Below are 27,988 nucleotides of genomic sequence, written 5' to 3' on the forward strand. Positions count from 1 at the left end.
CACAGACATCTATAGGAATGGAGATGAGGCAGCAGAAAGCTGCTAGAATGATGCAATGCCTCAAAGATTCCAGGATTAATCCCACTGGAATGGAAAAACTAGAGCTGTATTATTTGAAAAACAAATGAAGGACAAACCCCAGTTAACTCTCTACATTTCTGAAAAGGCTGAAATAATGAGTTACAGTCTTATTTTAACTGATAGAGTTGTACCAGTATCATTACTCCAAATTTAGTCATTTACAGGAGATGGTTTTTGAGGTGTTAGAGATTGTAGGATGCCTCCTTACTCTCCCTTTACTTGAAACTACTCTGCAGTTTTTGATATTATCAAGTTATTCTGACAGCCCTACAGCTGGAGAATTACTTTTACAGCTGAGGAAAGGGAAATACAGAGAAGTAGAAGAATTTGCATAGGATTACATAGGAAATCAGTGGCCAAACCAGGAGCTGAAAGAAAACTGCTCAAGTCCTTGCCTGATGTGTTAAAACACAAACTCATTCCTCATTTCACATCCTTTGTCAGTGTTAAACTCCGTGGGACTAACAGCAAGATGCTCAAAATGGAGAGCCCTGGATTTCTCACTCAGAGTAGTTAGTCATTACTGAATTAGCAAAATTATTAATTGACACAGCTATCAAGGGAGGGAAGGATGTGTGCTAGAAGCACAGCAATATAGCTAGGACTTATTTTAACAAAGAAAACTATATTCATGCTGTAGGAACCATGTTTTGAAGTTGTGCTTCTCCCACTAGGCAAGGAAGCAATCGATTATAGTTTCAGAAATGCTCAGTGGCTTTTGAAGAGCCATGTGAACATCAGAGTACTTGTGGCCTGGTTTTCAAACCAGATGCAGTTCTCAAAGCAGATGCAGTGAGCATGCCTAGCTTTGCTTAAAGCACTTGGATTTGGAAAAAGAAAAAGCAAATGAGAACTTGGGGCTGTGGCTGCTAAGTCAGCATTCAGAGAAGGATAGTGCAAGGCATCCTTCCTTTGAAATGATTTGAAACACACAGAAATTCAGGATTAGTGTGACTACGTAAGGAAGATGCTGCTGCTTTTGCCTTGGCAATATTTGTCTTGAGCAGTTATCCAGGAGAAACCCTGGGTGGAGGCAAGCCTTTGGATGCTCTTTATTCTTTCAGATGTATCATATGGTGTTTGCATGCTGGAACAATGTGGTGTCTTCTCAAACCCCAAAGTGCAGGGTATGAGTGATTTTTGTTGTAGTTCAGGTAATTGCCTCCTTTTGGCTATATATGTGCTAGTTTTTGGGCTCTGCTTCAACTTTTCTTTCTGATGAAAGATTATTTTTTTCCAAAGTGCAGATGGCTGTGTTAAATGGGCTTGTTAGTTAGCTTGAAACTTCAGCTGAAGGAGCTATACCTGTTACAGACAGGATTAGAGGGGATGTGCTGTGAATATAGACTTCTCCAGAAGAGTGAGCAAGCTCTTATTCCCTTTGAGGAGAAGCACTTGGTTTTTAGTACTTGAAACATTTTTGTGCCAGTGGCTGAGACTCCCTTCGAATCCGCGTACGCTTATAGAAGCAAAAAAGCTGTGAAAAGGGAAGGAAATGATCATTCACTCATCTGAAACTTCCTGTTTCTTTTCAGAGACTTTCTGCCACGTGGATCTGGCATCGTAACCAGACGCCCACTGGTCCTGCAGCTGGTAAATTCTAGCACAGGTATGTGAGCTACTTTCCCCGTGTGTCCAGCTGGATTGCTGTATTAGTCAAGAAAGGTCTTACTTGATAAGTGGCACTGCTCAGTGTGGAAAAAATAAATAATAATTTTCCCCAGTAAAAATGACCTGCAGCTGGTTTTCAGTCCTACCTATTTAACATCTGATGCATTAAATGTTCAGAAGCAAAATGTTTTTTTTGTTTTTTTTGGTTTTACTTATTAGGCAAGGCTTCATGCATACACTTATCACGATTTTCCTTTGCTTATGCAGCTGTGACTCCGAGTGGGTAAGACCTAAAAGCCAGATGACCCTGCAGCTAATCTACTGAAATAAGGGGGTGAGATAATTTAATGAACTGGGATCTGGAAAATAAAGACTGCGGAGTTCTGTGGCTGGTCTTTTGGGCAGTTCACTGGTTTTGCTACATACTTTCAGGATATTTTCATTACCATTCCCCTTAAGAGAAGTTAGGATCTCATCCAGGAGCTGCCAAGTGGATGTTTCAGGGTATTCTTCCTCTCATCAGATGAACTTGATCTATCCATGGCAGTCCTCTTGTCTACTGTGAGGAGACAGTTTGACTTTTAGGAGGCTTTTATTTTTAGAACAGAGGCTTCTTGGATTGGTTAGCCTATTCAGGGACTGACACACAGAAAACCCCAACCACCAGCCAATTCAAAACCATGACAAGAGAAAGTTTGGGGTTTTTTGCTCTCTTGAGTCTGTTCTCATTACATAATGAGACTGTTGATTACCCCCAGCACTTTAATACAGAGCTAGTCCAAGTTCTCCTGAGTACTGGGGTATCTCCCAGTGTCGCTGTGGAAGTCACTGCTGCTGCAGACAGGTGCGTGCAAAGCTTGCTTAGCATCAGCAGAGAAGGTCCTAGATTATTACTTGAATGAAGACAAGTGGGGATGCCACCTCTGCTGAGGCAAAAGCTGGATTGTGAAGACGATGGGCTTAACTGAATTCCCTCAGATGTTGATCAGATGACGTGACTGTAGTAACTTCTTCTATGCCAACCTCCCAGGTCCTAGTGGGAAAGGCTCTTGCCAGATTTGATCCCTCCAACTGCTTTTTGTGGTGTGTTGCTTCAGGACATGATGTTTTAATTACGCTTTGAGTGTTTCTCTGATTTCAGTGACTATTTCTGACTCTCTGCTTCTGTTTAAATAGAATATGGTGAGTTCCTACACTGCAAAGGAAAGAAATTCACAGATTTTGAGGAGGTCCGTCTGGAGATTGAGGCTGAAACTGATCGTGTTACTGGCTCCAACAAAGGGATTTCCCCTGTGCCCATCAATCTTCGAGTCTATTCTCCCCATGGTGAGTCCTAATGCAGCATCTGAGTCAGAAGACAGATGAGACAGGTTGCTGCTTTGTTACGAAGTAAAGACAGAAAGAACAGATGAAATGGGGAGTGTGCTCGGTTTTGACTTTGTCCATGTGCCTGGCCCATGCTGTATCAAACTGCCAGCCTTAGCCATACTGCTAAAACAGTTTTGACAGCTGAAGTAACTGACTGCTAGCAGAACTTCTCCTTGAAGCAACTGATGTCTGTGCAGAAACTTGTTCCTGAGGCTGTTCCTCTCCATCAGTATGGGCATTAGTGAAGACCTGTTGTCTCTCCTTGATTTCTGATATGCCTTTACTGGACAAATAAATGGAAAAAAAAAATAGTTTTCTTGAAGAACACTTGCCTTCTCTTTGCATGTAAATGTGTACTTTATATAGTCCTCTCCAGGTAATGCCTATGTCATACACAGCTATCAGTGGAAGAATTCAGCTTAAAAGGGAGTGACATAGTCCCACATTTGCCAGCTCTTTAAATGTGAGCAGCTGTATGGGCATTTTCTAGAAAGCAGCAGCTCATAGCATTTGGCTGGGTAGAACTTGTGCTTGATTTTTGGTTTTATTTTTTTTTCTCTCAGCAAGACAATTACACAGTTATAGGGCTGCATATTGTAGTCCTTCAGCAAAGGCCCAGCTGACTTTGACAGGAGTCTCCCTTCTATAAGGGTGTCAGAACTGAGCCCTTCAATACCAGGGACAACTCTTAATGAATGGAACCAGCTCTTCTGACTCCAGTCTTTGTTATGAAGTGAAAAACTAGACTGTGCACCCTTCCCTTTCAGTGTAGCATGTGTGGAAGGACTTTGAGGGTACAGTTTCCCTGATCAGTGTGAAAATAAGTGAGTTAAAGGAAAGGATGATGAGATCATTGACAGTCACAACTAGCAACCAGTTCTTACTAAACAGTAAGGAGCTAGAAACATCTGTGTGCATCTGTTATGCCTAGTGTATGTTGGAGAAACTAAAGCTGCAGGTGGTACTTCAGACCAGAACATTCCTACCTCAACACTTGTGCTATCTCCTGTTTCCTGTGTCTAGTCCTGAACCTGACCTTGGTGGATCTACCGGGTATGACAAAAGTCCCAGTAGGAGACCAGCCCCCTGACATTGAGTTTCAGATCCGAGATATGCTCATGCAGTTTGTCACCAAAGAGAATTGCCTCATCCTGGCAGTATCCCCAGCCAACTCTGATTTAGCCAATTCTGATGCCCTGAAGATTGCAAAGGAGGTGGATCCTCAAGGTAAATGTCTCTTAATTGAGCATGACTTTACTAGACAGTGACTTGATTTTCCTTTTACTTCTTGGTTATGATTAGTCTAGTAGCTGTGGGTACCTGTCTGTTGTCTTGGGTTGTATCTTCACCAACATGCATTCTTCTGAGAGGTGTTAGTGAGTGTTAACAGTTAGTGTCCTAGAATCTTTGTTATTTCCCTCTTCTTCCTTTGTCTGAGCCCCATTTCTGAAGAGTGAAGGATTTCCTTTCCTTTAGCTGTCTGCATTCTGCTTGGAGAAAAGTAGGAAAATCTGCACTAAAATCCCTCACTTCTGTGTCATAGCATGTGCATGTTTCAGCAGGATATAAATGAGAACTGAGCTCGAATGTTGTCTGTTTTGCTCTCATGGCATCTTGGACATGATGGGAACTGTAATATTTCGAGTCTGAGCTCTTGAGTAGCCAAGTTGGGCAATCTGTAAGCTCTGTGAACAGAGGAAAATTTTTCTTGATCAAGCAAACAACTCGCGCACGTTTGTATTTTCTGTAGGGCAACGTACTATTGGAGTCATCACTAAACTGGATCTTATGGATGAAGGAACTGATGCACGAGATGTATTAGAAAATAAATTACTTCCTCTTCGTAGAGGTATGTTTTCTCATGCACTGTCCATGATCTCCTTCCTCTTTTCCCTGTGAGGTGTCCTGGCCTCATCCCCTTCTTGCAACATCTGCTACAACTTGTGGTTAAGCCACCTCTGTTCCAAACTGGAGCTGAGAAAAGTTGGGGAACAGGGATCAGTCATGCTGTTAACAGGAACTTCTTAGGATTTTTACTTTGATATGTAGTCCTAGCAGAAGCATAGCCTATGCTTTTATCTTTACTTTCTCTTTCCTTCTTTCCGTAAGGCAGGCTGCAAAAATGGAACTTCTGTCTAAAAGACTCCCCTTATCTTTTATCTGGATGAGATTGCTATAGTGTATCAGTTGAAATAATTTTAGACTACAGTACATGCTGTGTATAGCCATAGCAGAGTAGCTATCCTAAGGGCTTTAGGAGAAGTCTCAAATGAATGAGACTAGGGTATGCTTTGTGATTGGGGGAACAGTAATACATAAGCAAATTCTCAGTTGCATAGTCATATTTGTGCTGCATACTGAAATAACAGAACCTAGGCCATTCAGAGTCAATTCTAGTTTTAAAATCTTCCAATTGGTTCCTATTAATGTATTGCCACTAGAATAACCCTTTTGCAGTGCTGCCAGCTGGGTAACTTCCCTCTCAGTCTGAGTCCTGTTTACATTCTCATCCTTGCAACCATCTCATCTCTAACCCCACTGTTTCAGGTTACATTGGTGTAGTCAACAGAAGTCAGAAGGACATTGATGGCAAGAAGGACATTCAGGCAGCTCTGGCTGCAGAGAGAAAATTTTTTCTCTCCCACCCAGCCTACAGACACATGGCTGATCGCATGGGAACCCCCTATCTGCAGAAAGTATTGAACCAGGTACTGTTATCAGTTAAGAATTGCTGCCCGCTGTGTCCCAGGAATGGCTAGGCTGACCATCAGGGCTCTTCTGAGATAGAAGAATGCAAGAAAAGCTAAAATTTGTGGTCAACAAAGTGATAAATACTTCAGATTGTTTTGCTGTGGTGAGACTTGTGAATGTTGGTTAACTCTTTCTCCTCTGCATCATAGAAGGCATTTTGGTGTCAAGTCCTATGAAGTCTGCCTGATTTGTATAATACTAATACAGTGAAACACGTTAAAGCCAATAATGGAGCTGACACACCAAAGGCAAAGCATTGCTTTATTCTCTGACACTGGTGCAAAATCAGTAGTTGGTTTGTGGCATTTACACTATCAGAATGAAAGGTCTTTCTGGTTAAGTTAAAAGATACCTTTTGAATTTCTAGTGGTCTCTGTACGTAACAGTAAGCTGAAAAGATGGATTTCAGTGTGATAGTAGTAGTCATTTTCGCATTTATTAAGGCTGTCTTATCTCCTGTCTCATACAGTAGCAATTTATTGTTGCTTCCTTCTCTGCTCGCTTGAAATACTCCTTTAACTGAAGAATAATTTGTCCTTTTTCCTCCTTATTTAAGTATTCATCTTTAAATTGGAGTTCTCCACAGATGAGCTCTGTGGAAGCCCTCTTATTAGAGCCTAATCAGTGGCTTTGGCTCCTTCCACCCTTGTCACCCTTATAATTGAAAAAGTGCTTAACCACCATCTTGGGTGTGCTTTACCCTGGTGTAATTAGCAAATGCCAATACTTGTATGTGAAGCTTACTCTGGGGTTGGAAACAGCGGGCTCGTATGAATGGAAGTTTTGTACCAGACTAGAAGGTAAAATGAAGGTCAAGAATACAGAGATGCAAGAGGTAGGAGCTGGGGAGACAGGATACACTCAGTTCATAACAGGTATCTGTCCTGGGATAGACTTTTGTATTAGGACCACTCAGAAGGATTGAACCCAGAAGAGAGGAGCATTCCCCTTTATTTTGTGGTGTGGAGGTAGCATACTCTTCCTAGTAACTACCCAGAGGTTTATTATCATCTTAACCCTTTTTCTTGTGCAGCAATTGACCAACCACATCCGTGACACCCTGCCAGGGCTGCGGAACAAGCTCCAGAGCCAGCTTCTGTCCATTGAGAAGGAGGTGGAGGAGTACAAGAACTTCCGTCCCGATGACCCTGCTCGCAAGACTAAAGCTCTGCTTCAGTAAGTGGTCTTAGCTGCATGTCCCTCCCTGGAGATGACTGCTCAGCCATGACTTCATGCTTTTTGTTTCTTTCAGGATGGTCCAGCAGTTTGCTGTGGACTTTGAGAAACGCATTGAAGGCTCTGGAGACCAAATTGATACCTATGAGCTCTCAGGAGGAGCTAGGATTAACCGTATCTTCCATGAGCGTTTCCCCTTTGAATTGGTGAAGGTACTGCTTCCCTGTGCTGCTGACATCCATTTTGTTGTCTTGCCTGTTGTTTGTTACTTCTTCTGTCTGTCTCCTTATTCCTCTTGGTATCTTTCATCATCTGTCTTTCCCTTAGACTACTTTGTTTCATGTTTTTCCTTTTATCGCCTTTTTTACTTATTTTGTTTCTTTTACTGGAGCCTTCCCATAGTACTGACCTTTCCCTCAGTCCCTGTCCTTGTGACAGAACTTAACTTTCTCTTAGTTAAATGACTATTTCTTTGGTTTAATTCACAAATGCTAAAATAAATGTGTAAAATAACTTCCTCTATCACAAAGAATAGTAATTCAATGACTTGCAGATATGTTGTGTCAAAGCTATTTTGATGGAATTTCACATAGTACAGATGGTGCTGAAATGTGTACTTCCTTGATCCTGAGCACCAGACTAGACCTAAAGTTGCCCTAATAGATATGCAAGAAGCAAGAAAGATGATGTAGGTATACCTGGGATTACTTCTGTCTGTCCCCTATCAATGGCCTAGAGGTGGGAACAGTGTAGAAACTGTTCTACTGGCATAACAGTTGAAGAGGATTTCTGTTGAATGATAGTCTTCTTGGATGTCAAAGTACACCAACCTGATTAGAAGTGGTACGGAAAAACTTTTTATGTCAGTTGGAACAGACTTGAGCCAAATCATTCCACTCCTGGATTTTCTACATTTTGTTTCATTTGGCATTTTAATAAGATGAGGCCTTTTTAGTGAAATACAACAGCCTGCCTTGTATTGGATAATACATTTTTGTATCTGAATTGTAAATCTATTTGTGGTATTCACTGAAAAAACAACTGCCAAGACCTCATGCTAAATCTCGGGGGACAAAACAGTTTGTTTTAGAAAGCAATCTAGCACTTCAGTCCTATTGCTTTATCTCAAAGAAGCTCCTTGAGAGCTGCTGGGGCTTGGCATTTGTAAATGTAGGCCCTTAACTATTCATATTGGTCCAGGATGTCTGCATTGGCAACAGAAGCTTTATGGCTGGACTCTGTATCCAGCACTTGGGCTGATATCTCATCTGTCACATGGCAGTGCTGGCATGGGACCTCTTCTCTGTAAAGCATGCTGTTGTGTGTATCCTGGGGTTGTGCAAGTAGGTGTCAGACAGTTTCTGATACAATTCTTTCTTGGTGCAGATGGAGTTTGATGAAAAGGAGCTGCGGCGGGAGATTAGCTATGCCATCAAGAACATCCATGGTATCAGGCACGTATCACGCACTAGGCAGACCATTAGCTGCATAGCCTTGTAAATACCTCTAGACCTTTCGAACGGAGTTGAAGACTTCAGAGGTACGGTAGGTCAGCTGAAGGGGAAGGATAAGCTCTTTGGACTACCCTGGTGGCTTGAATCTGGGCATAGGGACAATCATCCAAGTTGGCTTGCTTACTCTTCCCCTGTGAGAGTCGCAGAAGCCTAAAAGGTAAAACTGCCTTTGTGACTAGACATTTTCTCCCTCCTTGTGTCTTGACATAAAAAAGGATAGAAAGAGGGGATGCAAGCCTGTACTACTCCTTCATTTAGTTAAAGCTAAAATGTTGATTTTTCACTTTCTGCCTCCTTAGTAGCTAACAGTTTTCAAAACAGTTGTTGGTACTGAGCACCTCCTCCCCTAGAGATCTGAGGGAGCATTGGGGTGCCCATCACCAGGATCCCAGTGGCCCCAGGACATAGTTAGCAAACACAGCTGTGTTCCCCTCAGCAGAGGTTAGCTGTCAAAGGACAGCCCTGAGACCCTGAGTCATGCTGCTCCTGGGGAGGTGAGCAGGGACCGGTGCCTGTCAGAGCCCTTTCTGCATGCTGGGATGTGAACAAATACTGACCTAGATTTATTTTCATTCCTTTCTTTTGCTCAGTCACTTGCTCAGTCACTAGCTGAGCTTGATAAAGGGTATCAAATATGTTAGTGTCCTAATCATTAAGAAAAATCTTTCAGAAAAGGCCTCCCATCTACTGCACAGCTCTGAGATCAAATACGCTGTGGAGGGGTCCACCTGTAGGCCCGGTGGCTGGGGTGAAATGGTGGCCTGGCCACGGCTCCAGCTGGGATCCATTTTGCCCTCAGCATCTCCTTCCTGGGAGGTGCCGTGTCCCCCATTTTCCATGGACTTTAGTCAGGGCTTTTCCGGGGGACATGACACTTCCCAGCCCCACGTGCCGGGTTTCAGTGATGGCAGTGCCTGCTCCAAGATGTGTGTGTAACGCTGTGACATTCTCCTTGCCCCTTCTCACCCTCCTGCCTTGTCTTGTCCCCACCCTGGGTGTTTAGAACCGGTCTCTTCACACCCGACATGGCCTTTGAGACCATTGTGAAAAAGCAGGTGAAGAAGATTAAAGAACCTTGCCTGAAATGCGTGGACATGGTCATTTCGGAGTTAATCAATACCGTTAGACAGTGCACCAAGAAGGTAACCAGAGGCAGCATGGAGCTGGCACCTTCCACCCGCTCGCTGGCTGCGGCGCAGCATTGTGACCTGGGCAGGGACTTGCCTGCAGCCACACTCGGTGTTTCTAACCACCTCCTCAGCATGACTAGACCTGAGTGGTACCAGCCTGGGGCGATCCAGCCAACAAGCCAAACAGGAAGGGAAGCTCTGTGGGACACGGGTCATGGCCCTGCTCCTTGAACGTGTTAGAGCTGAGGGGTGCTGGAGATGTCCCCACCACCCCTCTGTCTGTAGCATCAGTCCTGATTCTTTCTAAAACCGAGGATATTTCTTATGCGGCCATACTTGATTTAAATTTAGAATCTGGGTTTATTTTCTAAGCTGGAATCTGGGATTTAAATTGTGCCCCCTCTGCTCTTGTAGAAGTGAGAGGGTTAATCCCGAACTAGCCTTTGGGTGTTGCTGGGGTGTGTATGAGACTGAACTTCAGAGGCTGCAGCAGTTATAGCTGTAGGCTGTATCGAAGGGAAATGTTCCTGGGGTGTTTGGCTTGGTTTCTGGTTGGCTTGGTCCATACCCTGTTCTGGAAGAGCAGCACATGGCTGAGAAGAAGCAAGTTAATGTCCATCAACCTCTGGGGTCCTGCTCTCTCTGAGGGGGCTTCAGGTTTTTCCCTTTGGGATCCATACTGATATTTGTTGGGGCTGAGGGAGGGAACCTGCTTTGATACTGTTCTTTGGATATGGCAGCTTTTGTTTCTGAGGTTAAGGTTGAAAGGCAGCAAGATAAAGACTTGTTCCATTCCTCTCAGCCATGGCTTGCTGCTTCAGGCAGGGCTAGGTGCTGGTGAAAAGGCATCTCTGTTAGGGTGGTGATATGGGCACTGGAGACTGGAATCACCACTGACTATTCAGGTGCAGGTGAATGGGCATTGCAGGAGGTGTCTGGAGGGTCTGACACCCTGTCCCTGCAGGGTTGGGGAAAGGTGCCCAAGTAGTGATGCTTGCCATCACTTGCAGAAGTGCCTAGTCCTTAGGGCCAAGAACCTCTATAGAAGGGCTCAGGCATGCAGGCACATGCTTTGCCCCCCAGGACAGACTGGGAAAGCAAAGTGGATGCAGTGCGAGATTGCTCAGGTTTCTAGAGTGCTGGAGGAGCTTCCTTTTGCTGTCCTGCTGTCCTCTCTTGGGGTGTGTGACTGTGGGGAGCACCCAGAAAATTGCCATTAGAGCCTGGCGACAGGTAAGCACAGGCCCTCGGGCTGCCAAGTATCCAGAGTCGCCTGCTAACTGGATCAGAAGGGCCCTCCTTTTTCATGCCCTCTGAAGCTTCTTTTGATTTGTTCTCCATCCATTTGTTGCTATTCAAAATCTCCCATTCACTCTTTCTCTTTGCATCCTTCCCTCCATTTCCCACTTCCTTCTTCATTGTTTCTTTTTGTTTCCACTTTTACTGACAATTTCAGAATAGACCATCTGTTCTGACAGTGGCACGTTCCTCAAGTGATCGGGTTGTGGGTACAGCCGGGTGGGAAATAAGGGAGAAGACACTACAGAGATGGGGGGAAATGTCACAGATTCAGGATTAAAGCATTCTGGTTTAGCTTAGACCCTACTGCTAGGAATTTGATGGTTGACTTCAGTGCTAGTTGCTTTGTGTGTGCTCTAGTAGCCATGGTTACAATTTTGTATCTAAAGAAACAAGATAATGTAGTTCAGGTGATACTCAGGTACTGGAAGGAACTGATTTTTTTTAATGAAACAGTGTATATGAAGCTTAGCAGGGCAACTGGATTAGTAGGAAACTGCTGCTGAGTCAGAGGATGTGAACTTTGGAAATGGCCTTGATTTGCTTCAAAAGGGGCATTGTTGGCACCTTGAGAGAGACTCTTGAGTGAAGCTGAATCCTGTAACATATTCCAAGTCTCTGCTGCTTAAAAGACAGACTAGTTGTAGGTCCTATAATGTGTTGCAGAGTTTTAATACTCTTGCAGGTGTTATTCACAGACATGCGAAAGGGGGAAATATCTGATTTGAATGAGGTGGTGGTTATTTATAGCTGGCCCTGGATTGGTTGTTAGCTGTAGGCACCCCAGGTTTGACTAATAACTACTTTCAGAAAGGCAGTATGTCCTTCTCATGTTAAGGGGACTTTGTCCCCTTGAAAGTACTTGCAGAGCAGTAATGCCCCATGCTAAAACAACTGAGGCTGTAACAGAGCATCCTGGTAGAAGCTCTGAAGTGTTAAAGATGTGCTGGAAAACTTCTTTGGGTTCAGTGTTCTTGGATTGGATTAATCTTGGCCATATTTTAGTAGTTTTAGTTTCTGTGGACTTTCTGCTTTTTAATAGTGGAGCCACTGAGAATACAGGGCACTTAGTATCAGTGGAAATTAATATTTCCTTATAAACTTCAACAGGCCTGTATTGGGTCTGATGCTATTGGTTAGCTGGGGCAGAACAGATGCTTTGTATAGCTATGGATGCCCTGTAGCATGTTTGTGTTTTCCTGAATACCGGGTACATCTGTTCTTACTGAGGAAGTTAATGCTGCAAGGAAGGCAAATGAGATGAAATATGTCCAATAAGTGGAGCAGTTTATCTGAATCCCTGAAACTGAGACACATCGAATCAGTTCAGTTCTGCCAAAACAAGATGCAAGTGACAGACCTTTGCAAGTCTTGGCTTGGCTCCTGTTCGGACTTCCTGCTGCTGGAACAAGGAAGACATGAAGGGGACATAACCATGGTGGGAAGGAAAGGAGAATCCCTGACACAAAGGGAAATGAGACATGGTGAGCATCTAGGACAGGCGGTGGCTTGCTGTGGCAAGCAGCTTTGTCTTAAAATCCAAAGAAGCTTTCCTTCAGGAAGAGATCACTTGATCCCTGAGGGATTCCATTTATTCATCTTGCTCTTGACAGCTCACCATTTCACTGGCCCAGCTGCTCCTACCTCATTCCCCTTCGCCACTTCCATTTGCCTGCAGACTCTCCTGATACTTGGCAGTGCACAGGCCCCATAGCAATGATCACCTGGTTCAATAAACTAATGGAATGAACCAAAATCTCACTTCTCATTTTGCCTTGTGTTTTCTCTCTTTTCCCTTTTCCTTCCTTCTTTCTTCCTCCTTCCTGCTCTTTCTCTGCTTCGCTTTCTTCTTCCTCGTTGCTTCCTCCCGCCCTGCCCCTGCCATGCAGAACGGGTCTCTTCACGCCTGACCTCGCTTTTGAAGCCATAGTGAAAAAGCAGGTGCAGAAGTTGAAGGAGCCGAGTCTGAAGTGTGTGGATATGGTAGTGAGTGAGCTCACATCCACCATCAGAAAGTGTAGCGAAAAGGTAAAGAAACAAAACATGCAAAGAAAGGTCAATGCCCACCCCCTTCCCGCACACGCCCATGCTGTTTCTCCACACACCCTCCGCCAGAAACTCCAGCAAACCTAGTGAGGGGAAAACAGATAGAAAGATGCATCTAAAGGAGAGCAGCAACCTGCAAGTATATGAGCAGTTTAAAAGCAGGCCAAGAGAAGCAGGCATCAGCTGATGGGCCCTTCAGCTGAGAAATGAGCTGGGATCCAGTGGATTACTCTAACACACCCTTTTCCTCTCTCTGGTTTAGTGGCATTCACCTCAGTATGGACCAGACCCTTTGCAAACCCTATTTGCTGTGCCACTGCCTGCGTGTTTGAACTTGTTGTTTTTACTGGGACCCCCTTAAAAAATCTAGATACCCTAGAAGAAGATAAAACGCCAGAAGAAGACCTTGCATCCCCACAGTGTGAGCGGTCTGCAGGTTTCACCTTGTCTGCAGAGCTATTTTGAGCAGTAGCATATACAAAACAGCTGACTAAAAGTTTGAGGTGCAAGATGCTCTGCAAGAGGTATTGAGAGTTAACAGGAGGTTACTGTCCCAGAAGGCTTGGGGAAAAGCTTTTCCAGGCATTATACCCTCTGCATCATTCTCCTGCTGATCTCACTCCATGAACTATGCTCAGTGGGAGGTAGTGTGGATAATTCTCCATCTATGCTGTGGCCCACAGGAGGTGGTGCTTTAGGCTAGCTGAGGGCAGCAGCAGGTGGAGAGGGAAACTGCTTTGAGTGTCGTGGAGGGTGTCCACACCGCTTAGAGGCTGGGGCAGGAGTGGGTTTGTTTGCCAGGCTGGTTCCTCCAGGAGGGGGCACCACATGCCTCCTTAAAAAAAAAAAAAAAAAAAAAATTTTAAAAGTCAGATGTGGCAATTAGTGTTAGACTTACCAGTGAGGGGCCAGAAACCTGTCTGTGGCACAACAGAAGTATGTTCTGGAAGCTGAGTTAGAATGGTCTGTTTAATGAGTTATTTTAGGACTTGAAAATTACAGTTCCTCCAGGATTACAGCCAGACTCACCAATGTAAACCCCTAAATTGGGAAGGAAGGGAAGTTAAGAATTGATACGAGTTCAGAGCGAAGGTGAGAGCTGAGCTAATAAGGTCTGGTTGTACTTAAGAATACAGAGCGCACCTCCGCCTCTGTTAAGGAGCCCTGAGCTATTTGATGTGCCCTGAGCTCTGCTCAGTCAATTTCTTGCAGAGTCATGTTGTTGCCAGATTGTGGGGACTGATGTGGCGTGGCAATGCAGAGGAATTCCTTTCCAGCCTGTTTCTCTTACAGAATTTTTTATTTTGATGGGTTTGATTGCTTACGCTCTTCTCTGTATCTGGCTGGAGATGTCTGTTCTGGGTGGGGAAGGAGAAGGATCGTGAAAGCCTCAAGGGTGTTGAATTCCAGTTTCTCTGTTGGACCACATCATTAGAGTGGTTGTATACCCGGTTGTTCTGTGGATTTTGATCCATGACATGATGGAGGACCCTGTGAGGATGTTCCAAGGTGATGCAAACAAGATACGTTCTTTAAGGAAGGCGATAGTAGCAGTGACACTGTAGGAGACTAATGGCTGTAATAAAAGCTGGGAAGAGCAGGGAGGCAGATGTTAAAGAGAGATAAGAAATAACTGTCTGAATGAAGATATATAGTAATAGTACTGGAAAGTAAAAAGAAGGTTTTAGTAATGCTTAAAATCAAATACCTACATGTAGTGAGAAGCTTAATCTTGCCTGTATCTCCCTCTAAAAGAGTAGAAGGTAACTGCCATACACCACTTTAGGATTAGCAGTCAACCTGAGATGGGTTCTGATGTCATAAGGTAGTAACAGCTCAGGGGTATTAGTTAATTTGCAATATTTATCTTGCATGTTATAGCTCCAACTGCTTGATGTGGACAAGAGCATGTGCTATTAGGGAAGGCATCTGGAAAAGGCTACTTTAGGACTGATGCTAATTGTAAGGTAATACACAGCCCGCTGTGTTATGGACTGATGCTGCCTTTTAGATGACAAAACCAAACCTTTAAACTCATTAGAAGTCCTGGAAGGCTTCTTGAAAGGAAGACTGCTTGGGCTAACACCTCTTGAATTAGCTTAACAGTCCTGTAGCCTTCATTTGTTGCTGTCCTGAACTATTGTGTGTTATTGTTTGTCTGCTGTCACAGTTATTTCATTTTACCCCAGATGGTGAAGAAATTTTTGTATGTGCAGTTGATAAAGCTGCATAGATGGAATAATAGGAGACTATCAATAAAGAACACAGAAGGCAGAAAACACATCTGTTGTCTACAGAAATACAGTTTTCCTGTATGAAAAGAGATTTGCAGTTGACTATCTCTTGACTATTAGACAAAGTTGAGGGCTGAAGAGAAGGTAGCCATTAACAGCTGTTCTCTGGCCTGATTCTGAGCTTCTTCCAGCTGGTTAAATGGAGAGTAGCTCCAAAATCAACAAAAAGCTGATGTAAGCATATAAACTCTTAGATTTAGGAGGATATGTTCTAGCTAGTGTTTTTCCAAAAGCAGGAACCTTCCGTGCCAGACTGCACTGCAGCATCTTGCAAGTGCAGGAAGGTCTTGCAAGTCAGCAACCCTTCAGCTAACGGTTGATCTTTGGTGTTCTGGCAAGGGCTCCTGGAATCTGCAAAGAGGGGAACTAAGGACTGTTGGGACAAATTGGTTTTCAAAGAGGGCTGTAAGCTTGTGTTTTGATTAAACAGGCAAATGCAGCTAAAACAGGATTGAAAACCCACTTGAGCTGGGACATGATCCCAGGCTGACAGACTTAACCCCTTGAAGGGTCGCCTGCTCTCCTGTCTTTCAGAGTCATGGCGTTTCTGGGTGCTGTTTGTACTGCTGGTGATAACTCCTTGCCCCTCTATGCCCTACTGCATGTTCCCTGGTGGTGTGTCATCCTGTGACTTGTCTGTGTCCTCTTTCCTTGCCAACCCTTGCTTCTTCTGTGCATGTTTGAGGTTGGAAGCTCCTGCATGGGGACTGATGCTGTCAATTTATTTTTGCACATGAATGTTGATGAATGACCTGGGTCCTGAATAAACCGTAACTTGATTTGCACTTTGTGTGCATTTGTACTGGGTAGGAGTGGGGTGGTGAGGGGAGGTTTGATGTGTTTTTTTTTTTGTTTGTTTGACTGTGTTTTTAATTTGAAGCAAAGAAGCTGAGACTTGCTTAGAGGTTTTCCAACTTCCTGTTTTTCTATTAGACATAACTTGCCCATCTATCCTTTGCCAACCCACCAAAGGAAACAGGAAACTTTGCCTGTGTGTCTGAAGCAACCAGCTGCCTGAACTAAAAAGATCATGGAGAACACCCAGTTTGTGCTTTCAAGACAAGGTGGTGGTGGGGAGCACTAATTCCACTTGTTTTTTTTCCTGCCTCTCTAGGAGGTGTTCAAAACAAATCACATGCCTGAAAATAGGTAGTGTCAAAGCTCATCCTCGATTTCAGTTCCAGGCTATTGCAACTTGCTTGATTGCAAGGGTGCTGAAAAGGTTTGGGACTATAGTCACATGTTGGGAATATTGTTGCTGGTTAGTGTGGTATCTGGCTTCCAGTAGTGATGCAGCACACTTTGAGCCAGTTCCTTCTAGCATGTTATAATTGCTTATGTATACAGAACAAAAGCCCAAACCAGTTTAAGAAGCAGCTCTCATGTAAATTGGAGGAACAAAATAAATGCAGTACAGATCATAGGCAAATTTCTTTTTTTTTTATACACCCCTTCAAGGAGATATAAAAGACTGATATTAGGAAGTGCTGTTTGACATTATAGTCAGACTGGAGATAATATTAAAAGGGGGGCGAACTGTTTCACAGGGGGCAGGCGAAGTGGGGAAGAAAGGGGTAGATCCTGGGTCTGGAGGGTTAATTTCATTTGACGGTGCTGGGCATGAACTGAGAAGCGTACAGTTACTGCTACTGAAATCACTAGAGGCTTATGAAACTAGGGAAGTGGGTAGCTGCTGTGTGAAACCCAGAGGGCTTTAAGGCTGCTGATTTTGGAAGTGTTTTGATATATGAGCTCTGTAGATATTCTTCTTTTGAACCACAGATAGTAAAGTCCTGTTTCTCTGGGAGCGAAATTATTCCCTCCTCAGTAATGTGACAAAAAGTGTGGTGTAGGTATGATGTGAATGTAGACCTCAGCTATGTCATCTTGCCCCAACACAGGCACAGAGCAGGCAGAAGCAGCTGGATGCTCAGAGCACAGTGTTTCTTGAAGACATGTAACCTTGAGTTGGTCACATCCTCTGTCTCTGCTTGTAGGTGTTGGAGAGGGCCAGATGATTTCGCTTAGTGCCTCAGCAAATGGGAATTGAAATCCACTTCACTTCCCAGGGAGACTTCCCATAGGATTAGGTTGTAGCAACAGGCCATCCACCTACTTAGCTGACTACAATGAGATGCTGAACACCTAGAGAACTTGTTCACTTGAATGGGAAAAACCCAATGACCAATAAGCAGTGTATTTGCATCTGGGCTTTGTGAAGAGCCTCATGCCAGGAAGAATGTGGTGGGTTTGGAGCAGGTCTCCGGTGAGGCAGAAAGGTTGCTGCAAGAGTGAAAAGGGCTTTTCTCTGAAGCCCAGAGCAAGAGGGAATTATTTTTTCCCCCAGCAGACCTGCAGGAACTTGGAAAAATCTGTCTGCAAGTCCAGCTTTCTAGAACTTCCCTTGCAAATATCTGATTGCAGGGTTTATGTATGCATGCATACGTGTGGGGGCTGCTCCCCGCTTTATACCTCCCTTTCCCATGTGCACGTGGTTTCTGTCTCCTGCAGCTCAGCCAGTACCCTCATCTGCGTGAGGAGATGGAGAGGATTGTTACTACTCACATCCGTGAGAGAGAAGGCAGGACCAAAGATCAGGTAGGGGACCAGGAGTGTGTGTAAGAGGGGAGGTTGGGTGGGGGCACCTTTGAAGGGAGAGTCTAGGCAAGAGGGGCCTGAGCCAAGGGGTGTCTGGCTGCAGAGGGCTGATCAGATGAATGATGTACAGGGCTCTGTCTGCCCCTGACTGTTAGAAGTGTCAATCACTAACCTCTGTCTTGCTCTGTCTGTGCCTCTGTTTGGCAGGTCATGCTTCTAATAGACATCGAGCTGGCTTACATGAACACAAACCATGAGGATTTCATTGGCTTTGCCAAGTAAGCACCCACAGCCTATTGCCTCAACTTCTCTGCATGTGTTTCCTGTGGCTCTGTCCTATAGCTGCTCCAGTAAATGGGTTGAAAAGGCCTTGGTGCAGATGCTGTGGTCCCAAAGTATGGTTCAGCTCTCAGTATTGCTTGTTTTTCAGTGGTTTTGTATTACAAGGCTGGGGAGGAGAATAGGGATGTGTAGAAGGGAGAGTTAGAGTATTAGGGTTGGGGGGGGGGGGAAAGCAGAGCTGTGGAGGGTTAGTGACCCAAGTGTGGTTCAGGTGGGAGTGAGAAGATCAGTAGACCAGGCTGAGAGAGCAGATGGAAACAGATGGGGTTATCAAGGCTTGGAAGCCAGTGGTGAGGGGCATGCACCCACTAGCAGCTACCTGATGGGAGCAGGATTCAGGTGATCAAGAAGAGCCTGAGGGGTTTTGAATGTCTCTGCTGTTGTTTGCAGTGCTCAGCAGAGGAGCAGCCAGATGAGCAAGAAGAAAGCAGCTGGCAACCAGGTAGGCCAAGTTCCATCTCCTTCACTGCTACAAGAAGGATATGTTTGCTACCTGGAAGCTACCAGGTGGACAAGTGCTGGGCTGGATGCAGCAGTGCTCTAAGTTTGGCGTTTTTTTACTTATCAAACTCTGTTTATACCTGGAGGATAGTGTTTTAGGCTCACTGTAGTCAGGAAGAACTGAGCGTGTAGCAGTAATGGAGAGAGAGTGTTGTAGAGGGAAATGGATGCTTGATAATCAAGATCTGGTCTTGCTTTTCTGGTAGAAATCCCTATTAATGTTGTGTAAATACCTGTTTGTTCAGCCCCTTCACTAGTTGCGCTAACACTTCTGCTGAAGTGAGGGGTACAGAACAATAGGTCTGAACTGTGACAGTACAGAATTGTCTTTTCTAGTTGTCTTTTCCCATCAGTGGTATCTGCTTTCTCAAAAGGGATTTCAAGAGAGTTCATGGACTCTCTCTTCTGGAAAGCTTCACTGGAAATACTTAAACCTATGTACAGGAAGACAAAGGGTGATTATAGTGATGGTTGCACTGGGTATGTATGAGAAGACAGCAGTAGAGGGGAGGGATTCCCTTATTCCTTCAGGAACTGGAAGGAGTGTACATAAAATTAAAGAGAGGTTAATGACACTTTTTCCCAGATTTGCTGGGGACATGGGACAGCTAGAAGATTTTGTAGAAACAAAGCCTTACAAGCAGCTTCATGGAGAAGGGAAGCAAGTGCTTTTGGTTAATCTTTTTAAAGACATTCTCTCCTGACATCTATCTTCTTTATAACATATTTGACTGCCTCTCCCTGCACATAAACATGCAGACTGTTTCTGTACTGTTGGCAGGCAGGTAGGTAGGTCAGCAGGTTGGGCTGGCCAACCATCCATTTCATGGGATCCCGGAGCAGCTGTAGGGTGCCCCATTTTTTGCAGTATACCTTACAGAAGAGCTGAGTGTAGAAGAGTGCAAGGGGCAAACTCTGGATCTACCTGTAAGGTGCTTTGGCTTTCCCATTAGCAGACTTTGTTTTGGGATGGAGGTTGCTTTTCTTAACACCTGGGGTAAAAGATTTGGTACCAGCTTCCAGTTTTATTTTATTTTTGAGCCTCTCTTCTCCTGCTCCAGCTTTCCTAGTAACAATCTCTCCTCTCTTTGCTCCTCTCCTGCTCTCTGCTCTGCTGCTGTTGCTATGGTTCCCCTTTGCAGGATGAGATCCTGGTGAGTAGAAGGCCACTCAGCAGGGTGTGCTAATGAACATTAATGTTGCATCTGGGAAGGCAAGAACAGTGCATAGACAAATTATTCCCTCTACTGCTGATTGGGGAGAGGAGGGCAGCTGGCACTAGAGACAGGTGAAGCAGAAATGAGGTGAAAAGGTAGTATGTTGAAGAGAAATTCAGAACTGCTGGTATGTTTTGTGAGTGGGTGGAGATAAAAAGCAGTAATCCAAGGATGTGTGGTTCTGTTTCACTGCCCCCTCCTGTCTGCAGAGAGAAAAGGACTATCTCGAGTTTAACAGTAGGCATGAGATGAAGATCCAGTGCTCCTACATTTACCGTTTATATGGTAAATTGCCAATTAAAAGGATTGTGTACCTCTCTGGTAGGCTGTTCACACAGTGCAACTTGCTAATATGCAGTGCAGTCGCATGGTTTTTCAATGCCAGGTTGTTTTCAGCAAGCACATCCATACAACAGGGTACACACATAATGCATGCAGATGTTTTTGGGTGTTAACAGTGCAGTAAGACATATAAAGGCTAATGCATTTAAGCTGATGCATACTTGCATTTGATTACTGCATGTGTGAGGCTCTGAACCAGCACTTGGTGAATTGGAGTTCCCTAGAGAACTTCCCCTTGGCTGCTTTACAGACTACATTTAAAAGAATTTATTTCATCCTAAATTAATATGACTACTAAAATACCTGGGTATGCTGAAGTCCAGGGTACTAATTCCAGATGCACCATTTTGTTCTGTTATACTTAGTGTCTCCTTTTTACTAAACTCAATTCTTTCTGGATTGCTTGCCCATCTGTTCTTGAACTGGCTCCCCCCACCCCTGAGTTGGGTGAAGCACTCTACACGTGCACTGTGACAAAAGGTGTGCTGGTGTCCTGGTTTTCTCTAGGCATGGCCTTTTCTGGGTGTGTTGCTGTGATCTTGTGCCAGCGTCTGAGGCACCTTTAATGCAGTTTGTCCTGCATCTCTTTCCTCTTGGCAGAGGTTATAACACACAGCACTGCCAGGTTCCTTCCTGCGTCCTTTTTATACTATTCCTGGCCCTTTCAAGGAAAAAAACTTCACTGGCCAGTTGAGTGGGGGGCTCTTCTGGCAGCAGCAGAGAGCACGGTGTTCCTTGTTTTTCCATACTACTCAGTGTGTAGGGGTACCCTTTGATCTTTCCTCTGTTGCCTAAGGCCAGGCTTTTAGGGCCCTTGTTAATGCTCACTGCTTCCACCCCCCTAGGTCATCCGAAAGGGCTGGCTCACCATCAACAACATCGGGATCATGAAGGGTGGTTCCAAGGAGTATTGGTTTGTCCTGACAGCAGAGAACCTCTCCTGGTACAAGGATGATGAGGTGAGTAGCTCAACTCTGTGACTTGAGCCTCAGGCATCTGGTGAGGATAAGGCCTTCAGTTGACTGGGTGTTACGGTTGTATCCTCTGAGTACTGTCTGCAGCTTGTGACAAGCTGAAGCTATCCTTGGGCTGGGTTCCCTGTGGTCTCAGCACTGCTGAGCATTTCAGAATTGATGTGAACGTGGCTTTTTTGATGCACAAGGAGTAACATTCTGTGCTTGAAGCCCTGGCTCAGCAGAAAGTTGACAGCCACTTGGAATGAATTTGACCTTTATTTGTCTTGCTGTGGCAGCTGTGATCAAGGGTGTGATGGATTAGTTCCAAGATTTAGACTTTTTGGTATTTTTTGGGCAGCGATGATGAGTTTCCTGAAAGAGTACGGCAGAGGCTTTCATGCGTCTCTCCTGGTCACATGAAAAATAAGCTATCTCCTTTCTGAGCATAACAGGAGCTGTGGATCTGAAACTGCAGCTCAGATGCTGGCTCCTTCTGACTTTGAATAAATTACTTAACCTCTCCAGGATTCAGTCATTAAACCTGCAAAGCAAGAATGTCTTTTTTTAATGTTTCTATATTGAACATGCAATTTAATGCATTATTTGTAAAATTGTTTGACTTGTGAATACAGTTAGAGTACTGCTAATCAAAAGTACAGTGATGTGTGGAATAACAGTGATAGGAATATGGACTTACTCTAGAGTTGCTCGAAAGTCTTGAATGTTAGGAATTCTGGCAATGTACTGTGGTGTCTTTCTGCTCCAATGGAGAATGATATAAGTGGACAGAATTGTCTCAGCTAAAATGATTGTCAGCAGTGTGTTGCTTCCTGTTCAAAACAAAGGTAGATAATTGTCTTCTCTGATTACTTTGAACAGAGAAAGAACAGCTGGATGGTTTTAGTAAGGGTATGATCGAAAGGGTTAGTCCCACTCAGTGTGCTGGGGGATGGAAAATGTCTGGTGTGATGTGGTCATATGTTCTGAGTTGGTTGGGCTTTCTGACTGCAAATAAAGAAACTGTCCTGCCTCTTATTGTGGTTCGTGTCCCTCAGGTGTTGAGACACACAGTAATGTGCCTAGGAGCTGCAGCTAAGCCTGGCTGCTTGTCTAGTTTGTATCAGTGGGCCTGTTTCATTCTCGGCAGGTGGAAATGATGACAAATATGGTAATGAATCAGCCTCTAAATATCGCTTTCTGCATGGAGACTGCTGCTGTGCTGCTATGAATGAGCAGTCAGCAATTTCCTAATTAAGGAACAAGGCACTGAAATGTCTTTTAGTAAATCGGTGAAATAGGTGTCTATGCTAGGAGAACCCTGCCCTTTGTATTCAGAGTTGCTTGGGGAGGCTTCGCTTTGCTCTAGGTTGCATATGGAGGTTGAGTGGCTATAAACATCAAGAAGTTTAATTGAAGCCAGCTGTTACATCTGTATTAGAGATGATCAGAACTCCCTGTTCTTCCCTGGGGAGTGGGAGGGAGGGCTGCAGTGGGGATGTGTAAACTGTTGATAGATTCCAGTTGCCTGGGATGGGGATTGAACCTCCCTTCCCTCTTGAGGGAGGGCAGCCTTGGGGGCCAATAGCAACTGGAGGTCTGCACTGTTTCCCTTTTTGCATAGCAAGAGGTAGGGCTGCCTAGTGAGAGCAGTTCCCTACCAGCCTTGGTCCCTTAAACACAGGAGAACCAGTGCTGATGAGGTCTGAGCTGCCCGAGAAAGGAGCCTTTGTCTTCAGCTGAGTGGGAGCAGGGGGGAAAGGGAAGCATGTTTTTATTTGCTTCCTCCCCAAGTTCAACTCCTTGATTAGTGATTGTTGTGAGGGGGAAAGGAAGCGATGTCCATCTTGACTCCATAGTTGAGTTGGGCTAAAAGCTGGTGCTTTTGAGGGGCAGCTTGGAAAGCCTCGAGCATGGGGATTCCCATCCCAAACCTCTGTCCTGCATGGAGCTGGCTTCATCTCAAAGAGCTGTCTACAGTGCATGGTCCTCTGTCAGATAGGGTTATCTCTGCATGTCTGTCCCAGAGCTCTCCTCCTCTACCAATTCAGGATGACTTGTGTCCTCTACAGCTCCTGAAATGTTCTCGTGTGTTTTTAAAGGCTGTACACCATGATCTTTCTTCACTTAAGCTCTGGGAGGAAGGGGGAGGTTTTGTCTGCCCCACCCTGCACTTCTGTGGCCTCTCTTGTCCCAGTTCCCTTGTGCTCTGGCAGCTTTCCAGAGGGAACAAGGAGGGAGCTGAATCAGTCTTGTGTGGATGGAAGTGCTGGTGGCAGAGCTGTGGGTGATGATGGGGGAAGGAGCGGGGTGAGAAGGTGTGCGGTGGGGTGAGGGTGAAGGCTAGGCTAGCGCCTCTGGAGCTGGGAGGAGTGGGGACACAGCCTTTCCCCTGCCCTATTTTGCAAGCCAGGACCCAGAGTCTGCGGAATGGAGACATCTGGACCCCATTAGTGAAATACCAGTCTTTCCGCAGTGTTGGCTTGTTTTTTCTCTGCCTCTGAAAAAAGGAACTGAAACTTAAGATGTCTTAAAGGGCCCAGCATTGCATGTTAGCAGGGATATATGGCTGTTGATGCTCTGGAGGGGCCTGAAGGAGTGTGCTGGGGAATGGGAGGGGAAGGAAAGAGCAGGCCAGGCGGGGGTGGAAAGTTGGCTCCCCACTCTGCCTTGCTGCCAAGAGCATGTGTGTGTGCTCCTAGGCTCTCTGTTTTTCTTCCTGTCTCCTTTCAATGAGTCAAACACTGGCCCCATGGAGAGCGGCCCCACAGAAAGCTGGCCTCCCAAGACCTGGAGACCCTCCTGAGGTACCTGCACCTCCTGAAGCCTGTGGGGTTAAGCTGCAGGCCAGAGAAGGGAGGGAGAGGTGGGGAGGAGCCTGCTCTGGCTGCTGGTAATATTGAGATTTCCTTGCTCAGGGAGGCCACAGTTTCCCCAGGGCTGGAGCAGCAGCACAGCACACTGGCTAGCTGCTCAGCAAGCACCATAGTGGACACGATACAAGAGCTTGATTTGAATAGTCCTTCTGCCTGAATCCCTTACGAAATGCACAGTGCCCACTTCTCTGTAGGGCTTTCCCGACTGCTGGAAAAGAGGGTCAGTGAGCTGGGCTAGAGCTGCTGGTGATGGAGACCTTGTAGGCAAGATGCAGCGAGTGCTCTGCTCAGTGGTTCCTATTAGTAAAGCTCAGTGTCTGCTGGAGGGGACCCCTGCGCTCTCCGCTCTGCAAGGGTGGCTGTTTCGGCTGGAGTGTCTGTGACTGTGCCACTGTGCTGGAGTGTTTGCACAGCTGGGTAGATGGATATATCTGCTGTTTCCTTTGGGAATTTGAGTGAATGTACAGTACAGATGGGACCTTACTCAGGTAAATCATGTACTAGAAATTTGGGGCTTGTAAGAACAGGTGACTCTACATGAGATGAATATGGCCTTACTTTCTTGTGTGAAAGAATTCATGTGTTGCATGCAATGTTGGTGCATTTGAGTCCTGTGTGTGTACAGGAGGGGTGGGTGCAGAGTTTTAGGTATTCAGGTGTGTGTGGGGTGCTTCAGGTTCTTTTTGTATCATGTTGATTACTGCTGCATCAGTTGTACTTGAGCTCTTTCTCTGTCTTCATGCCTTCTCTTTTGCTGGAGGTACAAAGGTATTCTCTCCTGTCCTGGGGAAGATGTGACCTTATTGACAGTAACTAGATAGCTCCTTATACTGCACCTGTCAATGTCTTTTACTCAATTCTAGTTTAAAAATAAATACATTGATCAATACTGAGATTGTTCCCCCACTGCACATATATACACACACCCCTGTTCTTCTCACTGCTCCCCACAACAGTCCGTGTCTTTGAGGCCCAGCTCAGCTAGTAGAAATCCTTTTGTCTTTGCTCTGATGCCCACAAGTCATCAGAAACTTGCTGTGACAGATATGGCTGCAGCCAGGTTTTTGCTTTCAGCTTGTTTAAAGACCATAGGAACAGGTCTGCTCTGAGGTTTCTTTCCTGCTTTCACACTGCTCTCAGGTGCTCTCTGGAACATGTTCCTTCTCTTTACATTCTCTGTGGAGCTCTTTCATTCACTCATCTTTTTTCACAAGTGCATGTTTTCTCATGGATAATATTTTACTCAGTCTTAATCAGTTCTCATTTATGCTTTCACTCACTGTTTCTCTTCTTTCTTTTCCAGACAAACATCAAAGCAAACACAACTTCCAGAGCATCTAAACCTCCAGCTTTAAATCCTTTGTGGGTTTTTCTTTATATTAAGATTTGTTTTCTTTATATAAAGATATTTATAATTTCTTTATATGACCAGCATTCTTTACGATGTGAAATCCCCTTTCTCTAGTCACCTTTCTGCACTTGATCCTGTTGTCTTAGGTAGTAAAGCACAGTGCAGTTGTAACTCCACCAGGCCCATGTGTCTATCTTTGCATTTTATGGCACAGTTTAGCATGTGAAACACAAGCCATCCTGAACACAGCTACCCCTGGCACAAGTGCATGAAGCTGAAAGAAATAAGAAGGGGATGAGAGAGATGGAGGAGGAGTAAGAGTTGTGAGTAGGCTGGTGAACAGGCAGGTAAAAGTGATCATCAAGCATGGCTCCAGAGAGTTATATCCTTCCCAGGCTGAGGGATGAGTGAACCCTGCATGCAGCTATCCCCACAGCCCACCCTCTCCAAGCATGTCCCTCTGCCGTGCAGGTGTTGCCGTCCCCGTGCAGCACTGGCAGTGTGTGGTGTATCCCAGCACAGCCTAACCAATGTGCAGACTACTGTACAATCTCGTAGTCCTGAACAGGTAGTCTGAACACTGGGCAGACGGAGTGGAGCCTCTGCGATCTGCTCTCCGGCTATCAGCAGCTCATTAGTCCTTTCCCCTCCCTGCTTTTGGGATGAGGTTTTGGGGGCAGAGATGGGGTGAAAGTCCAAATCCTGATTGGAAAAACGTTCCCCTCTGGCAGCTGGGAAGAAGAAATGTTGCTCTCTGCACGGTTCCAGTTTGGAGCAAGCTTCCAAGCTCCTTCCGATTCCAGTGCTGGTATCAGGCTGGTACCTGGTTTCCACCTGCGGTATGCTGCACCTTTATAGAAAGAGGGGAAAAAAGAATAATCATCAATTACTGCTGTTTGGGGAGGAAATGCTGTGAAGTTTTGGCTGTCACCCAGGTGTGCAGAACTCGTTGCTTCATTCAACTCCTTTTCTTCCCCATGGAGCTGTGTGGGAGGATTCCCAGGCCCCATACACCCTCATCTCCTCCTGCCTAGCTCTGTCCTGTAGATCAGCCCTTTGCCTGGGGTCCGGAGCAAAGCTCAGACAGGACCAGCCTTTGCTTCCAAGTCTTCAAAATGGTCCTTTGACCCACCTTGGCCAGTTGCCTTTGCAGCTCACCTCCGGCTACTGCAGGAGCAATCCGCATCCCCTTTTTCTCCCCCCACTATGTCTGGCATTGCTGAGCCTCCCTCCCTCTTCTGGGTTTTGCTCCCTCCCTTCTTGCTTCCCTTCTGTCCTTCTGCCTCAATTGACGTGGCAGTGGAAAGCTAACTAGACTCGAGGGAGGAGCTTGCTGGCTGCTGGGAAGGCCGGAGGTTGGCAGGAAGTGAGCCGACTGACGGATGGGGTTGCGCGGGGGAAAGGAAGGTTCCCTACCCCGCATGGAAACTGGAGGAATGCTGTCGCTTTCTGTGGCGCTTGGCTCCCATGTAACGATTCCAGATGTTAGCCCTAGCCCGTGCGGTTTGCTCCCTCTCTCCCTGGTGCTGTAGGGATAAAGAGAGCTTTATGTTCACCACACGGCTCCCATCCAGGGTCCTCTTCTCTCCTGTGCATGCTGGTGGATACTTAAGATTTGTGGCCAAAAATATGAACACCCAGAACTCCCACATTAGCTCTAACTGTGCACTGGGGAAGGGTAACTGGCCCTGTCCTTTCTACGGAGGTGTGCAACACTTTGCATGTGTGTTGCACTTTACCTCATCAAAGCAAGTCAAATACCTGGGGATGGTTCATCCCTGTCCTGGCACAGGTATGGGTGTAGGAAGAAATGCTTGCTTGTCCTTAGCAGAGACTGGTGGATGTTGCTGTGACCTTAGAGAGGTCATGGCAGTAGAGTTCTGGGCACTCTCTTAAGCTACTCGGTTTCTGCCTGTGCTTTCTCATATATTCCCTGATGGATTCCTAGGGTTGCGCTTAGCTGCATGTTTAAATCTGTACATTATTTCAGCTGATGTAAATACAAATCTTTAGTTTTGTGAAGGTAAGTTGATTACCATTGTTGTGCTTACTAAGCCAATAGTAACAGTTGTGATTTAATCACGAGTCCAGGCCTAGTGTCCATAGACCTTTTGAACTAAATCAGGTTAAAATCTTAGGGTGTGGTGTTTAAATTAAACCAATGCAGCTTTCTGATGTAAACAAGCCATTACAGCTGCTTTGCAGCTTGGAGCAGTGATCACAGTGTCCAGTAAATTATGCTCTGAGGGTAACAGTTAAGTGATACAGGTGGACTGTGTTTTGGAAAGATGGTCTCAAGATACACATACGCGGTGGGATGACTAGGGCTTCCTGGAGGAGTCACGGCTCAGAAATTCAGCTCTTCTAATGTGCATTTTCTTTGCAAAGACAAGAAGCAGAAAGTGGTTAGTAATGTCTTGTGTGGGGGTTGGGGTGGTGGTTCAACTTAAAATGCTCAGCTAACTTGCTTTCAAATACTCCAGACTGTTTTTCAGAGACTTCTTCCTAATAATCTTGTAGTGTGCGTGTATTCATGCA

The 27,988-nt window shown here is 45.3% G+C and overlaps 1 protein-coding gene across 16 annotated transcripts in view; it reads left to right on the forward strand.

The window, feature by feature from the left end:
* The window catches only part of DNM1 (dynamin 1), a 69,483-nt gene that overhangs the window by 22,908 nt on the left and 18,587 nt on the right, over window positions 1-27,988 (forward strand). For 10 of the 16 annotated variants that reach the window (XR_004409841.2, XR_004409842.2, XR_004409843.2 and 7 more), the window contains exons 2-15: window positions 1,617-1,690; window positions 2,869-3,018; window positions 4,084-4,287; window positions 4,811-4,909; window positions 5,608-5,768; window positions 6,845-6,987; window positions 7,064-7,199; window positions 8,374-8,441; window positions 9,505-9,643; window positions 17,782-17,868; window positions 18,076-18,146; window positions 18,601-18,652; window positions 19,854-19,865; window positions 21,116-21,229. Coding sequence is in view for 12 of the 16 variants with exons in the window: in XM_033011900.2 (XP_032867791.1) it covers window positions 1,617-1,690; window positions 2,869-3,018; window positions 4,084-4,287; window positions 4,811-4,909; window positions 5,608-5,768; window positions 6,845-6,987; window positions 7,064-7,199; window positions 8,374-8,441; window positions 9,505-9,643; window positions 17,782-17,868; window positions 18,076-18,146; window positions 18,601-18,652; window positions 19,854-19,865; window positions 21,116-21,229 (1,510 nt within the window). In the remaining 4 variants the exon portion in view is untranslated. Of the gene's footprint in view, window positions 1-1,616; window positions 1,691-2,868; window positions 3,019-4,083; window positions 4,288-4,810; window positions 4,910-5,607; window positions 5,769-6,844; window positions 6,988-7,063; window positions 7,200-8,373; window positions 8,442-9,504; window positions 9,644-12,819; window positions 12,959-17,781; window positions 17,869-18,075; window positions 18,147-18,600; window positions 18,653-19,853; window positions 19,866-21,115; window positions 21,230-27,988 lie in introns of all 16 variants that reach the window. The other 6 variants (XM_033011901.2, XM_033011891.2, XM_033011895.2 and 3 more) reach the window with 3 other exon arrangements.

The sequence above is a fragment of the Tyto alba genome, unplaced genomic scaffold, assembly GCF_018691265.1.
Source record: "Tyto alba isolate M040663 unplaced genomic scaffold, T.alba_DEE_v4.0 Super-Scaffold_11, whole genome shotgun sequence".
Classification (NCBI taxonomy): domain Eukaryota; kingdom Metazoa; phylum Chordata; class Aves; order Strigiformes; family Tytonidae; genus Tyto; species Tyto alba.